Source organism: Podarcis cretensis (assembly GCF_951804945.1).
Source record: "Podarcis cretensis genome assembly, chromosome: 16".
NCBI classification, from domain to species: domain Eukaryota; kingdom Metazoa; phylum Chordata; class Lepidosauria; order Squamata; family Lacertidae; genus Podarcis; species Podarcis cretensis.
Window position 1 is genome coordinate 44922889 of NC_137186.1, and position 15781 is coordinate 44938669.

The window sequence follows — 15781 nt, forward strand, 5'->3', positions numbered from 1 at the left end:
CCAAAAAAGATATTGATGATAGTTTCAATCAATGGAATTTAGGTCCTTTACACAAAACTCTCCACGACCTTAGTTAACTGGTTCTTTGCTTCAGTTTATTTACAGAAAGGGGAGGCGGACTTCCTGTTTGGACCTTCCCTGATCGGTACCATTTTTTTTTTTAAAAAAAAAAAACTTTAAATACTTTAGAATTACAATTTCTGTTCTACTCACGGGTTGTTGTTTAAAATCCATTTGTCCACAAGAAAAAGTCAGCGCTCTCTGGCAACGGCTACGCGGCTTCACTCCGTAAAAATAGCAGTCGATTCAAAACACCGCGCCGCTCACCCCACGTCACTTCGGAACCCCCCAAAAAGGGGTTTCCCTGTGGGTAGGGGGGCGCTCCTGGTGTCAACCGAATCCCACGTTCCCAGGCTTCATCCGCCTGGGATTTCTAAAGGGTCTCCGCCTTCACCGTGGAGGTACGACCCGAATTCCACGGAGCGGGTTCCTCTCAGTCAGAGGAATGCTGCCATTGCCGATGGCGCTAACCCGGAAGTCCGCTAATCATGCCGTTACCCCTTCCACGGTTAATTGTGCTGGTGGAACGGCAGATATTTGGCTAGCTACACCATCAAAGTCCTCATTAAGGGAAGAAAGAATGATAAAAACATACTGAATATAAGGTATCTCCATGTCCCTTCGAATTAATTCGCAGTGTATTGCCTCCAGACGTCTCAAGTGTGCTGCCAAATCACTACCAGGCTGCAACTTGGTCTGGTACAGCTGCTTGAAAAACGTCAATGCAGACACTGACTCTTTTCTAATATGCACTGCTGCAAGACTGTCCCACATTTCTTTGGCAGTTTTCTTATTTCTTATATAGACTACTTGCTGGTCGCTGACTGCCAAATTAATTATTGCCCTGGCTTTTGCATCTCCTTTTGACCAAGCATTAGTTACAGGGTCAGGAGGGTCATCAGTTACATAGGTCCATACTTCTCTAGAGGTCAAAAGCGCCTCCACCCGAAAAGACCATAAACTATAGTTCTCATCTGTTAGCTGTGGGAACACCAGAGCCTTCTCAGCTTCTGGAACCCGGTCAACCATTCTGGAACTCTTCCAGACCCACAGAAACTACACTAGCAGGAGAAGGAGTTTTCAAAGCTTTCTCAGAGTCCAAAAATATGCAGTCATCCACTCAGCAGCTGGGCCCATAACCAAAGATGTTAGCTATTTGCAGTATAGTAGCACTGCAGAGAGCTTGCTGGGGAGACCATGCATTAAAAAGGGACTCAAAAATAACTTAAACAAGGTTTTAATAACAAAAACAAAAACACTAAATACATCAACAACAAACCAGACCCAACCACCAACCAATCCCCCAGGGTAATGGGAGAGCTAGGTGCTGCTCCTTATATACTACACCCAAATGCTGACACAGCCATTCAACATTCAACCATTCAACATTCAACCATTCAACAGCCAGAACTGAGTTCCAGTGAGTTCTGGCTGGGGAAAAAGCCCTGGGGCAAGCCTAGGGAGGGCCACCTAAGCACAGCTCTCTTGCCCTGTGCCCCTCTGCCACCTTTGCCGACTGAGAGCCAGTGTGGTGTAGTGGTTAAGAGTGGTAGTCTCCTAATCTGGGGAACCGGGTTCACGTCTCCGCTCCTCCACATGCAGCTGCTGGGTGACCTTGGGCCAGTCACACTTCTTTGAAGTCTCTCAGCCCCACTCACCTCACAGAGTGTTTGTTGTGGGGGAGGAAGGGAAAGGAGAATGTTAGCCGCTTTGAGACTCCTTAAAGGGAGAGAAAGGCGGGATATCAAATCCAAACTCTTGGGGACTTTCGGGTTAGCGCCATCGGTAATGGTGGAATCCTTCTGACTAGGAGGGATCTGCCTCGAGGAAATCGGGTCTGTACCGCTACGGCGAAGTGGAGACCCTTCAAAAATCACAGGCGGGAGAAGCCTGTGAGTGTGGGATTCGGCGGGCACCTTTTGGGGCCCCCCAATTCGCGGGGAATACCGATTACAGTTCCGGAGCGAAGCGGGGTGAGCGGCGCGGTGCTGTGAATCAACTGCTTTTTCCTTGGAGCGAAGCCGCACAGCCGTTACCGGAGAGCGCTGACTTCTTCCTGTGACAATTCGACCTCAAAAGCAACTACCCGTGAATAGGAAAAATTGGAAGTATAAAAGGACGAAAAAGACTTAATTTGGCACCGATGCGGGGAGGTTTAAACAGGAAGTCCGCCTTCCGCTTTTGTAAATAGATCAAAGCAAAGAGACTACAAGCTAAAGTTTTGGAAATCCGACTGGAAAGGATTAATTTCCTAACACAAAAAGTATCAACCCCCCCAGGAAGCAGGGGAAGGAGGGGGGAGTTTTGGACTATATATACCTGCAAGAGAGAGGGAAAGAAGTTAAAATCCACTGCTCAAAACTTGGGAATGGGCTGCCAATAGACAAAGACTGTTGTGCTTTGAACTGCGTATTAACTGTGAATAGACGACTTGCTGACAGCTAGCTCAGCAAGAGAGATACATTGTGGTTAGTTGTCCTCTTCTGCTCTTAAAAAGGAGGGAAAGTAACTGGAAAGTAACAAAAAATTGGAAATGTTTATTTTTTTTATTTGAGTTTAAAAGGTGTCATTTTGGACTATTGCAACTGTTTCCACCTAGAGGAAGTTTCTGAAATTGATACTAGGGGAATTTTCCACTTGCAAAGAGAAACTGTGTAGCTGGGATTGACCTTGGCTCTTCTATTGTTTAAGTGTTATGGCACATGGGAAAGAAAAAGTAGACTCGTCATTCCCAGACAAAACAACAAGGTCTGGGAAGATTTGGCAGTGAAGACCATCAGCTGTTGGTCTCCCTACCCCATCTGCAACTGTACCAACACAATCTAAGCCTAGTGGAATGTCATCAGAAGATGTTTTAGCGATTGCACTGGCCAAGATTAATGAATCTTTGGAGCAACTTAATAAGAGGGTCGAAGAGACAAATAAGACGGTTGAAGAGACAAAGATGACAGTGGATGAGGCAAAAGTGAAGGTAGACGCAGCAACCACTAAAATTGACTTAAATACAGAAAGCTTAAATAGCTTGGGACAAAAGGTGAACACTAATACAGAATCTATTCAGAAATTGTTGCAGGAATCTACTTTGATCCGACAGACTGCAGATGAAGCTAAGGAAAAAGCTGCTGCTGTGGAATTTAAGATAACACAATTGGAAAGAGAGAAAGTCCCAGATCTACAGAGGCAAATTGAGGACCATAAATTGACACTTTCTATGATTGAACTTAAGGAAAAACAGACGAATTTAACGATTAGAGCTGTACCTGAATTAGAGAAGGGCAGTTTGATAGAATTTCTGACACAGGAATTTGCAGAGTTCTGGAAGTTGGATTTGAAACAAGAAGAATTCAAAATTGTGAGGGCCTTCAGACTTGGAAGAGGAGGAAACAAGAATAAAATAAGGGACTGTCTGATTACTCTCCAATCTAAAGAAGAGAGAGATAAAATTTTGGGTCTGCACTTTCAGAATTCTTTGACAATTCTGCAGTCAAGAGTGGAAATCTTTAAAGATATACCGAAACATCTGTAATGGTTATAAGAGGTTACTTGTGCGTAAGTTGCCGTCACTTTTGGCTAGATTGCCTGGCTAACCATGCTTTTGGCTGAAAGCCCTCACTCCGTGGTCGTTCAGTCGCTTGCAGAATCCGTCAGTGGGCGTTTCTTGAACCTCTTCCAGCATAAGAGCTGTTTGACGTCAAGTCTCCGCCTACTCTCCCTGCGTGGGACTCTTCTGCGCAAGGAAGGAGTGGGCAGAGGCGTGCCCGTGCTCTCTCCACTGGTCTCAGATGAAGGGTCCTGGAGACCTCTCTCTGAATCCTCCATCTCCCTCCCTTCTCTACTGGTGTTACGTTGAATTCCTTCCCCCCTGCTGGTCCCCTCTCCTGCATCACTTTGGAGCCCAGCCTCCACTTCACGCTCCAATGTCTGGTCCCTGACAACATCTTTTGGATCTTAGGTCCAACTTTGGAGATTTGGTTGCCCTGTTGAGAAGGAACAAAATCATCTTCAGGTGGGAATTTCCCCAAGGCCTATTCTTTAGCTTTAAAGGAAGAAAGATAAAGATAAGATCAGTGGAGGAAAAAGATAAGTTTTTGGGAAACCATGGAGAAGATCTGCAGAAAGAACTTGGAAAAGAGCCAGGAGTTTTGGACAGAAGTTCACCAAAAAGAGGGAAATCAACACCACTGACAGAAATAGATAAAGTACTAAGTGCTGTTGGAGGAGAAGCAGAGTAACTACATCATGGCACTGCAAGTATTAAGCTGGAATGTGAATGGACTCAACTCCCCGGAAAAAAGGCAAGAGTCTTTCATTTATTAAAAAAAGAACAACTGGATTTGATTTGTCTACAAGAAACACATGTGATAAGGCTACACAGGAAGATATTGAGCAATAAAAGATTGGGACATGAATTTATTTCATCAGACAAAGTTAAGAAAAGAGGAGTAGTACTTTATGCAAAATGAAATTGATGAATCAGGAAATAGAATGGAAGATCAAACAGATGAGACAGAAGACATTTGAATCGGCAAATAAATGTGGGAAACTGCTGGCTTGGCAAATGAAAAAAGACAAAAACTTAATACTATTACTAATTTGGAAGTGGAGGGAAAGAATATACAGAATCCAGTGGAGATCAGGAAGTGCTTTCAGAGGTATTTTAAACATCTATATATACAGGAGACTCAGAAAGAAATGGACATTGATCGATTTTTGAAAATAAATGGATTACAAAAAATCTCTCAAGAAAATAAGCTAATGTTGAATTATAAAATAACAGACCAGGAGGTAGAAGGAGCCATTCAGAACATGCAATTGGGCAAATCCCCAGGGCTGGATGGTTTCACTTCAAGATATTATAGATCCTTGAAAGAATGGCTAGTACAGCCTTTAAAGGAAGTTTGCAATGAAATACTGGAAGGGAAAAAGGCACCAGAGTCATGGAAGGAAGCTTATATTACACTTATACCGAAAACAGAGTCTGAGAAGACACAGCTTAAGAACTACCGCCCCATATCTTTGCTCAATGTGGATTACAAAATTTTTGCTGATATTATGGCTAAAAGACTAAAAAAGGTACTAGTAGAAGAAATCCATAAAGATCAAGCGGGCTTTCTCCCGGGGAGACACTTGTCTGACAATACGAGGAATATAATTAACATTTTAGAAAAATTACAAGTGAATATTAACACCAAAGCAGTTTTGATATTTGTGGACGCGGAGAAAGCCTTTGACAATATTTCTTGGAGTTTCATGAAGAAAAATTTACAGGGAATGGGGGTAGGTCAAGGTTTTGAAAATGGTATGTTGTTGTTGTTTAGTCATTTAGTCGTGTCCGACTCTTCGTGACCCCATGGACCAGAGAACGCCAGGCACTCCTGTCCTCCACTGCCCCCCGCAGCTTGGTCAGACTCATGCTGGTAACCTCGAAAACACTATCCAACCATCTCGTCCTCTGTCGCCCCCTTCTCCTTGTGCCCTCCATCTTTCCCAACATCAGGGTCTTCTCCAGGGAGTCTTCTCTTCTCATGAGGTGGCCAAAGTACTGGAGCCTCAGCTTCACAATCTGTCCTTCCATTGAGCACTCAGGGCTGATTTCCTTCAGAATGGAGAGGTTTGATCTTCTTGCAGTCCATGGGACTCTCAAGAGTCTCCTCCAGCACCATAATTCAAAAGCATCAATTCTTCGGCGATCAGCCTTCTTTATGGTCCAGCTCTCACTTCCATACATCACTACTGGGAAAACCATAGCTTTAACTATACGGACCTTTGTTGGCAAGGTGATGTCTCTACTTCTCAAGATGCTGTCTAGGCCTGTCATTGCCCTTCTCCCAAGAAGCAGGCGTCTTTTAATTTCGTGGCTGCTGTCACCATCTGCAGTGATCATGGAGCCCAAGAAAGTAAAATCTCTCACTGCCTCCATTTCTTCCCCTTCTATTTGCCAGGAGGTGATGGGACCAGTAGCCATGATCTTCGTTTTTTTGATGTTGAGCTTCAGACCATATTTTGCACTCTCCTCTTTCACCCTCAATAAAAGGTTCTTTAATTCCTCCTCACTTTCTGCCATCAAGGTTGTGTCATCTGCATATCTGAGGTTGTTGATATTTCTTCCGGCAATCTTAATTCCGGCTAGGGATTCATCCAGCCCAGCCTTTCGCATGATGAATTCTGCATATAAGTTAAATAAGCAGGGAGACAAAATGCAGCCTTGTCGTACTCCTTTCCCAATTTTGAACCAGTCAGTTGTTCCATATCCAGTTCTAACTGTAGCTTCTTGTCCCACATAGAGATTTCTCAGGAGACAGATGAGGTGATCAGGCACTCCCATTTCTTTAAGAACTTGCCATAGTTTGCCATGGTCGACACAGTCAAAGGCTTTTGCATAGTCAATGAAGCAGAAGTAAATGTCTTTCTGGAACTCTCTAGCTTTCTCCATAATCCAGCGCATGTTTGCAATTTGGTCTCTGGTTCCTCTGCCTCTTCTAAATCCAGCTTGCACTTCTGGGAGTTCTTGGTCCACATACTGCTTGAGCCTTCCTTGTAGAATTTTAAGCATAACCTTGCTAGCGTGAGAAATTAGTGCAATTGTGCGATAGTTGGAGCATTCTTTGGCACTGCCCTTCTTTGGGATTGGGATGTAGACTGATCTTCTCCAATCTTCTGGCCACTGCTGAGTTTTCCAAACTTGCTGGCATATTGAGTGTAGCACCTTAACAGCATCATCTTTTAAAATTTTAAATAGTTCAGCTGGAATACCATCACTTCCACTGGCCTTGTTATTTGCAGTGCTTTCTAAGGCCCATTTGACTTCACTCTCCAGGATGTCTGGCTCAAGGTCAGCAACCACACTACCTGGGGTATATGAGACATCCGTTTCTTTCTGGTATAATTCCTCTGTGTATTCTTGCCACCTCTTCTTGATGTCTTCTGCTTCTGTTAGGTCCTTTCCACTTTTGTCCTTTATTATGGAAATCTTTGTACGAAATGTTCCTTTCATATCTCCAACTTTCTTGAACAGATCTCTGGTTCTTCCCATTCTATTGCTTTCCTCTATTTCTTTGCATTGCTTGTTTAAGAAGGTCTTCTTGTCTCTCCTTGCTATTCTTTGGAAATCTGCATTCAATTTCCTGTATGTTTCACGATCTCCCTTGCATTTTGCTTGCCTTCTCTCCCCCGCTATTTGTAAGGCCTCATTGGACAGCCACTTTGCTTTCTTGCATTTCCTTTTCATTGGGATGGTTTTCGTTGCTGCCTCCTGTATAATGTTACGAGCCTCCATCCATAGTTCTTCAGGCACTCTGTCCACCAAATCTAAATCCTTAAACCTGTTCCTCACTTCCACTGTGTATTCATAAGGGATTTGACTTAGATTGTATCTTACCGGCCCAGTGGTTTTTCCTACTTTCTTCAGTTTAAGCTTGAATTTTGCTATAAGAAGCTGATGATCTGAGCCACAGTCAGCTCCAGGTCTTGTTTTTGCTGACTGTATAGAGCTTCTCCATCTTTGGCTGCAGAGAATATAATCAATCTGATTTCGATGCTGCCCATCTGGTGATGTCCATGTGTAGAGTCGTCTCTTGTGTTGTTGGAAAAGCGTGTTTGTGATGACCAGCTTGTTCTCTTGACAGAACTCTATTAGCCTTTGCCCTGCTTCGTTTTGATCTCCAAGGCCAAACTTGCCAGTTGTTCCTTTTATCTCTTGACTCCCTACTTTAGCATTCCAATCCCCTATAATGAGAAGAACATCCTTCTTTGGTGTCACTTCTATAAGGTGTTGTAAGTCTTCATAGAATTGGTCAATTTCAGTTTCTTCAGCACCAGTAGTTGGTGCATAAACTTGGATTACTGTGATGTTAAAAGGTCTGCCTTGGATTCGTATCGAGATCATTCTATCATTTTTGAGATTGCATCCCAGTACAGCTTTTGCCACTCTTTTGTTGACTCCATTTCTTTTACGGGTTTCTTGCCCACAGTAGTAGATATGATGGTCATCCGAACTGAATTCACCCATTCCCGTCCATTTTAGTTCACTGATGCCCAGGATGTCAATATTTATTCTTGCCATCTCATTTTTGACCACCTCCAACTTACCCATGTTCATGGTTCTTACATTCCAGGTTCCTATGCAATATTTTTCTTTACAGCATTGGACTTTCCTTTCGCTTCCAGGCATATCCGCAACTGAGCGTCCTTTCGGCTTTGGCCCAGCCGCTTCATCAGCTCTGGATCTACTTGTACTTGCCCTCCGCTCTTCCCCAGTAGCATGTTGGACGCCTTCTGACCTGAGGGGCTCATCTTCCAGCGTCATAACTTTTATATGCCTGTTGTCTTTGTCCATGGAGTTTTCTTGGCAGGGATACTGGAGTGGCTTGCCGGTTCCTCCTCCAGGTGGATCACGTTTGGTCAAAACTCTCCACTATGACCTGTTCATCTTGGGTGCCCTGCTCGGCATAGTTCATAGCTTCTCTGAGTTCTTCAAGCCCCTTCGCCACGGCAAGGCAGTGATCCATGAAGGGGATAGCTAAATTAAAGCTAAATTAATTGTAAACAATGTAGTCACAGAGGAGTTTAAGATTGAGAAAGGAACACAACAAGGTTGCCCAATCTCTCCATTGTTTTTTACATCGGTCCTGGAGGTTCTGCTTAGTATGATTAGAAAGGACCAATTGGTTAAAGGTATACAAGTCGGAGCTAAACAGTACAAATTGAAAGCATTTGCTGATGATTTGGTATTGACACTACAGGAGCCAAAAGAGTATTGGAATTGATTCTAGTACCAAAAGAGTATTGGAATTGATTCAAGAATTTGGTCAGGTTGCAGGATTTAAGTTGAATAAGTTGAAAACTAAGGTTTTAGAGAAAAATCTAACAGTGATTGAGAGAGAGAAGTTTCAGAAGGAGACAGGATTAACATTGGTTAAGAAAGTGAAATACTTAGGGGTTAACATGACTGCTAAGAATGTGAATTTATTTAAAGATAATTATGAAAAATGTTGGACGGAAGTGAAAAAGGATCTAGAAATATGGACAAATTTGAAGTTATCATTGCTAGGCCGAATTGCTGCGATAAAAATGAATGTATTGCCAAGGATGGTGTTTTTGTTTCAAACACTGCAAATTTTGGACAAAATGGATTGTTTCAAGAAGTGGCAGAAAGATATCTCTAGATTTGTCTGGCAGGGCAAGAAATTTAAGATACTAACTGATGCTAAAGAAAGAGGTGGATTTGCCCTGCCAGACCTTAAGCTTTATTATGAATCAGCCGCATTTTGTTGGCTGAGAGAATGGCTGCTTCTTGAAAACATAGACATTTTGGACCTAGAAGGTTTTATAATGTATTTGGGTGGCATGCATATCTGTGGTATGACAAGGTCAAAGCACATAAAGCGTTTAAAAACCATATTGTCAGGAAAGCACTGTTTAATGTCTGGATAAGATATAAGGATTTGCTTGAAAACAAAACTCCAAGGTGGTTGTCACCAATGGAAGCAAAGGCTCAGAAAAAGCTCAATATGGAGGCCAATTGGCCGAAATATTGGGAAATTTTGGAACAAGAAGGGGACAGATTAAAACTGCAGAGTTTTGAAAAACTAAAAAACAAAGTACGAGATTGGCTTCATTATTACCAAATAATGGAGTGTCAGGGGCTCAGGAGCAGAGGCACAGGGAAGAGAGGAGATGGAGAGCGAAGGGGAGGAATCCGAGGGGAGCGTAGGAGAAGAGGACAGTGGACCGAGGGATTCCATGAGCCTCTCCAGCGAGATATTAAGATAAATTTTTAGGATAAAAACAAAGATGGAAAGGATTTGCTGAAATATCTAATTGAACTAGAATACAAAAAAGGGAGGTGTGAGGAAGTCAAGGAAATAAGTAAAGGAAAGAAAGTTATGTAAAGGTTTGATTTGTTTTTTTAATTGTCTGTTTTTTATTTTTTTTGTTTAAATTGATATTTGTTTATCTTTTTTTCTAACCTTTAAAATCTTAATAAAAATCCATTAAAAAATAAATAAATCAAATCCAAACTCTTCTTCTTCTTCTTCTGAAAGCATGCCAGACGGTTTTCTCTTGCTGGGCTCTGTGGGACGAGGGCTGACTGTGCATCTCTCTCTCTCCACTTCTTAGGTATCCCAGGATTTCCCCCTTCTTGGACAGCTGGTGGCGCTCTTGTCCCTTCACCTCGCAGACAACGTGAAGGAGATTGGCCTGCAGTCAGCGGAGGCCTTGTACCATCTCCATTACATCATGATAGCCAAAATGGGTGAGGGGGATGCTGGGAAATGGCTTGTTTCTTGTAAGCCGCAGGGTGGGAGATCTGTAGCCCTCCAGAGGCTGCTCCAACTCCCATCATCCCTGAGTGTTGCCCATGCTGGCTGCTGCTGGGGTTGATCAGGGAGTTCAGGAGGGCCAGAATTGTGCTAGCACTGGCCTAACGCCAACACCCCGTTGGCCAGAGATGAGAGGGCAGTCTTGGGGGAGGAATTCACTGCTGATGTTCATCAGAAAAGCCTTCTGGACCTGACCAGTGGCCCAGCCCAGTCCAGCATCCTGTTTCCACAGGGGTTGATCAGATGCTTGTGGGAATCCAGCAAGCAGAATTCAAGCTCTTTCTACTCCTGTACTTTGCTGCCTCTGACCATGGAGGCAGAGCATAGCCATCCTGGCTAATAGCCATGGGTAGCCTTCTCTTCCATGAATTTGCCTCATCTTCTTTGAAAGCCATCTTGGTCCGTGGCCATCAGTGCCTCCTGTGGCAGGGAGTTCCAGAGTTTAGCTGTGCATTGCAAGAAGAAGGACCATCCTGAAACTTCAGTTTCATTGGAGGTCCAGTTGTTCTCATGTTATGAGGGCAAGAGAGAAAGCTTTCTCTCTCCACTTTCTCCAAGCCATACATTGTGTCTCCGCTTCCTCGCCGTTTTTCTAAACGGAACCGCCCCCCAAATACTGCAACCAGCATTTGCTCCACAAGCACCCCAGTCCTTTTGGTTGCCCCCTTCTGAACCTTTTTTCCAATTCTGAATTATAATTTTTGAGGTGAAACCAATAATTGTTTTTGTTGGTCCCAGCGGGAAAACTGGAGGTTTTGAGCAGGGAGCACTAATGCTGGGTTCTTTTGCATGCATATTCCAAAACCCGACCCTGCTTAGGTAAGGAACTGGAGAAGAGGAGGAATAAAAATAAGAAAGGCAACATGGTTAGATGGGTCCGAGAAGACTTCTTCATCCCTGGGCCCTCCCTCTTCCACTACAACATCGCAAAAGTGGCCAAGGTAGGGGTGGCCTTTTGTACTCTTTATTGCTAAGACCGCAGCCACTCCCAGTTAGCAAAGATTTGCTCACTCGGGCCAATGGGGCCCTGCCCCACCAACTTCAGCCTGCCCTCAGGCAGCCCACGCCTTCTAGGGATGAGGGAGAGACTCAGAGCAGTTCACACTGGAAGCCAAAGCTATCAAATCAAGGCTTTCAGAAACATCAGGAGAACTGAAACACAACCCGCATTTGAAATTCACATGTCCTTGAATTTCGCAATGCCAAACAGTGTGTAAAAAATCCATGCGTGAGCTATTAGTGTAAATAACATTCAGAAATGCATTGTATTAGAATAAATTGCTCAAAGACAAGTGCCCGGTAGCCTAAACTGCATGCAGAATTCTACTTACTGAAATTCTACCAGGTGCTGGGAGACCTAGGGTTCAGATCCCCACTCACGAGTCAGTCACAGTCTCTCAGTCTAACCTACCTCATGAGACTAAAACGGGGAGGAGAGAGAACCATGCATTGCCACCTTGGGCTCCTCAGGGCGGAAAAAGAATAGGAAAAGTTGACTCATTCAATGCATCTTTCACAAGGCACTGCCAAGCCAATGGACTATGCCAACCTTGTGGTGGGTGTTTTTGTTGTATATTAAGAACTAAACACACAGCCGGCAGGTTCCCACCCAGTCTGTTTGGCATTGGTTATATAACGGATAGCCACTATTATTCACCCTCTCTGTTCCTGGAGGAATTTTTTTTTAAAATTTTCTAGTCTGATTTTAGATTGAACCTCTTAATGTTCAAATGTCATAACCAATTTAAGATGTGGATCGAAAATAGCAAGGCGTCACCTGACTTTTAGTTTTGTTTGTTGTAAAATCTTTCAGTTACTTAAATAAACACATAAATAGAATCACCAAATTGTAGAGTTGGAAGGGACGTGGGGGTCACTTAGTTCAACCCTCTCAAGGCAGAGTGGAGATATCTTTCACTTGGTTTGTGAAGGCACCCTTGGACTACTGAAACGTGGTCAGAGTGTGGAGCAGAAGAAAACTCCCTCTTCTTTCTTCTTTGTGCCAGGCTTTTGGGGAGCACCTCACACCCAGCCAGATCAACGAAGTCGTGTTGAAGGCGATTGACAACCTGACAGTGGAAGACAGAGCCGTCTCTCAGGCTGCAGGAAAGCTCCTGAGGTCCTTCCTTGAGGAATGCGGCATGGAAATGGAGGACGTAAGGCTCAAAACGGAGGCAGGGGGAGCAGGTTTCCTCTAAATCAAACATTCTCTTCGGACTTAGAATTAGCTTGTTTCTGGGAAGTAAGAAGAGCCAGTGTGGTGTAGTGGTTAAGAGCGGTAGACTCGTAATCTGGGGAACCGGGTTCGCGTCTCCGCTCCTCCACATGCAGCTGCTGGGTGACCTTGGGCCAGTTACACTTCTTTGAAGTCTCTCAGCCCCACTCACCTCGCAGAGTGTTTGTTGTGGGGGAGTTACAGATAGGTAGCCGTGTTGGTCTGCCATAGTCAAAACAAAAAATTCCTTCCAGTAGCACCTTAAAGACCAACTAAGTTAGTTCTAGGTATGAGCTTTCGTGTGCATGCACACTTCTTCAGATACACTGAAATAGAAGTCACCAGACCCTTCTATATAGTGAGAAGGTGGGGAGGGGTATTACTCAGAAGGGTGGTGGGATTGGGTGATTGGCAGATAGCTGTGATGAGCCTGTTGACGACTCTTAACGACTGCAATAGGTCTTACAGGAAAAAGCAAGGGGTGAGAAGGTGAAAAATGGCTTTTAGTTATAGATAGGTAGCCGTGTTGGTCTGCCATAGTCAAAACAAAATAAAAAAATTCCTTCCAGTAGCACCTTAAAGACCAACTAAGTTAGTTCTAGGTATGAGCTTTCGTGTGCAGGTATCTGAAGAAGTGTGCATGCACACGAAAGTTCATACCTAGAACTAACTTGGTCTTTAAGGTGCTACTGGAAGGAATTTTTTAATTTTGTTTTAAAAATGGCTTTGTCATGTATAATGAGATAAGAATCCAATGTCTTTGTTCAGACCAAGGCTCTCCATGGTTTTAGGTTTGTTAATAAGTTGCAATTCAGCAGCTTCTCTTTCCAGTCTCTTTCCTGCTTTTTCCTGTAAGACCTATTGCAGTCGTTAAGAGTCGTCAACAGGCTCATCACAGCTATCTGCCAATCAGCCATTCCCACCACCTTCTGAGTAATACCCCTCCCCACCTTCTCACTATATAGAAGGGTCTGGTGACTTCTGTTTCAGTGTATCTGAAGAAGTGTGCATGCACACGAAAGCTCATACCTAGAACTAACTTAGTTGGTCTTTAAGGTGCTACTGGAAGGAATTTTTTGTTTTGTTGTGGGGGAGGAAGGGAAAGGAGAATGTTAGCCGCTTTGAGACTCCTTTGGGTAGTGATAAAGCGGGATATCAAATCCAAACTCTTCTTCTTCTTCTTCAATTTCCATGTCTGTGGCTCGCGCCTCTGTTTCCATCCTGCTGCAGTTCGGCTTCCAAAAATCAACCACCCTGTTTTTCATCTCGCTGTCTGCTTTGGCAGTATTTTAATTACATTATTCCACCCTGTTCATTTCAGTGCAAAGGAAACACAATATGGACAACACTGAGGTCAATTAATAAAACTTTGCTATGATCAAAATGATCACCCTCCCAAAACTAACCTACCTATTCCAAACCCTCCTGTCAGAGCTGCCTCCAGGTCCCAGCTCACAGAGGACCAACGCTAGGCTGTAGTTATGTAAAAAAGTCTTTATTGAGGTTCAGTTTCCATTTTAAAGCCGCAGCGCGCAGCTCTACGTCTCAACCCTAGACCGGCGAAGTCCCGTCTGAGTCTCCGCCCCTTCCACACCAGTTTAACACTCTCGCTTTGCTCCACCTCTTCCTAAGTTCCTTTCTCCTCTGGGCCCTCCTGCCCGCTAGGGTTTCATCCTTTCTGGACTCCTCTGACGCTGACCCTGATGATTCTTCCCCCTCCCTCCGGCGGGCTTTAGGACCTGGTTCCCTATCCGGGCTACCTTCTGTGCCGCTCGCCTGTACATTTGAATTTGGCGCGCGCGCCCAGCCTGCAACTTTCCTCTTGACCGTTCCCTCGCTCTCCGATGGAGGCGTGGCCAACCCTGACTCATCTTCTCTCGCTGGTGGTGCATATGTGGGCTCTGATACCTGGGACTCCTCCCCCCCACTACGCTCTGGTGGGGAATCTGGTCCTGATTTCCAACTGCTGCTCTGGGAGTCCCTGCTGGCCCCTTGCTTCTGGGGTGTCCCCCTTGGGTCCCCCCTTGCCCTGCCCATCGGCGCCCCCTTCTGTGAATCTTCCGATTCGCTGGAGAGGCTCACGGAATCTATTGGGCTGCTGTCATCCTCTCCTACGCTGCCCTCGGATTGCTCCCCCTCGCTCTCCATCTCCTCTCCTCCCTGCGCTCCCACTGAGTCCCTGACACCTCCCAATCTGGATTCCCCCAACACAACTCCGCAGATGGCAGAGAAAACTATACTCTTTTGGACTTCCGGGTTAGTGCCATCTGTAATGGCGGAATTCCTCTGATCGGGAGGAATTTGCCTCTTGGGAATTTGGGTCTGGCCGCCACGGCGAAGGCGGAGACCAATTAAAAATCACAGGCGCTGAAGCCTGTGAACGTGGGATTCGGCGGGCACCTTTTGCGCCTCCCCTACCTGTGGGGAAACCCAATTTCGGGGAGCCGGAGCGACGTGGGGTGAGCGGCGCGGTGCTTCGAATCAACTGCTTTTTCTTTTTTCTTTTTTTTTTTAAAAAATATTTATTCAAAGTTTACAGGTTACAAAAAAATAGTAAAAGAGAAAAAAGAAAAAGAAAAGAAAAGAAAAAGGAGAAAAATACACAAAAGATAAAAAAGGAACAAATCAAACCTTTACATATTTACCTTTCTTAACTTATTTCCTTGACCTCCTCACACCTCCCATTTTTGTATTCTAATTCAAATTGTTAATTCAGCAAATCCTTCCAACTTTGTTTTTATCTTAATAATTTGTTTAAAATGCTATAATTTTACATTCTCTCTTTCATTAATTCATTTTTACTAAATCTTTACGTTATTCCTGCCAAACCGCATAATTTTCTTTTTCAACCATCTTTCTAATCCTTAATTTTACCATTTTTTAAAAAAACCACTTTTACTTTCCAATCTTAACTCTCATCCAAACCAATATATCTATACTTATTCTTAAAACGTTTCCCTAAGGTAAAAAAAGATTCCATTCCACAAATTTTCCAACTTTCATTAAAAACAAAAAACAAAAAAACAGATTGTATTATATGCACTTTGAATTCCCAATTTCCATTCCACCAACTCCCCTCCCGGTTTCAGTCCCCAGCATAGGTCCATCAATCCCAAAAACCATCAACCCGGAGATCTTAAGTCTGAGGCTCTTAAATCAGTTTCATGACCCCTCTGCCAGTCTT

General features: G+C 44.0%; 1 protein-coding gene across 1 annotated transcript in view; it reads left to right on the plus strand.

The window, feature by feature from the left end:
- Positions 1–12623, plus strand: part of LOC307204637 (uncharacterized protein) — a 42414-nt gene extending 29791 nt beyond the window's left edge. The window contains exons 9-11 of the mRNA XM_079956239.1: positions 10180–10315; positions 11268–11323; positions 12389–12623. Of these exons, the coding sequence (XP_079812365.1) occupies positions 10180–10315; positions 11268–11323; positions 12389–12580 (384 nt within the window). The 3' untranslated portion in view covers positions 12581–12623. The remainder of the gene's footprint in view (positions 1–10179; positions 10316–11267; positions 11324–12388) is intronic.
- The last annotated feature ends 3158 nt before the right edge of the window (positions 12624–15781 follow it).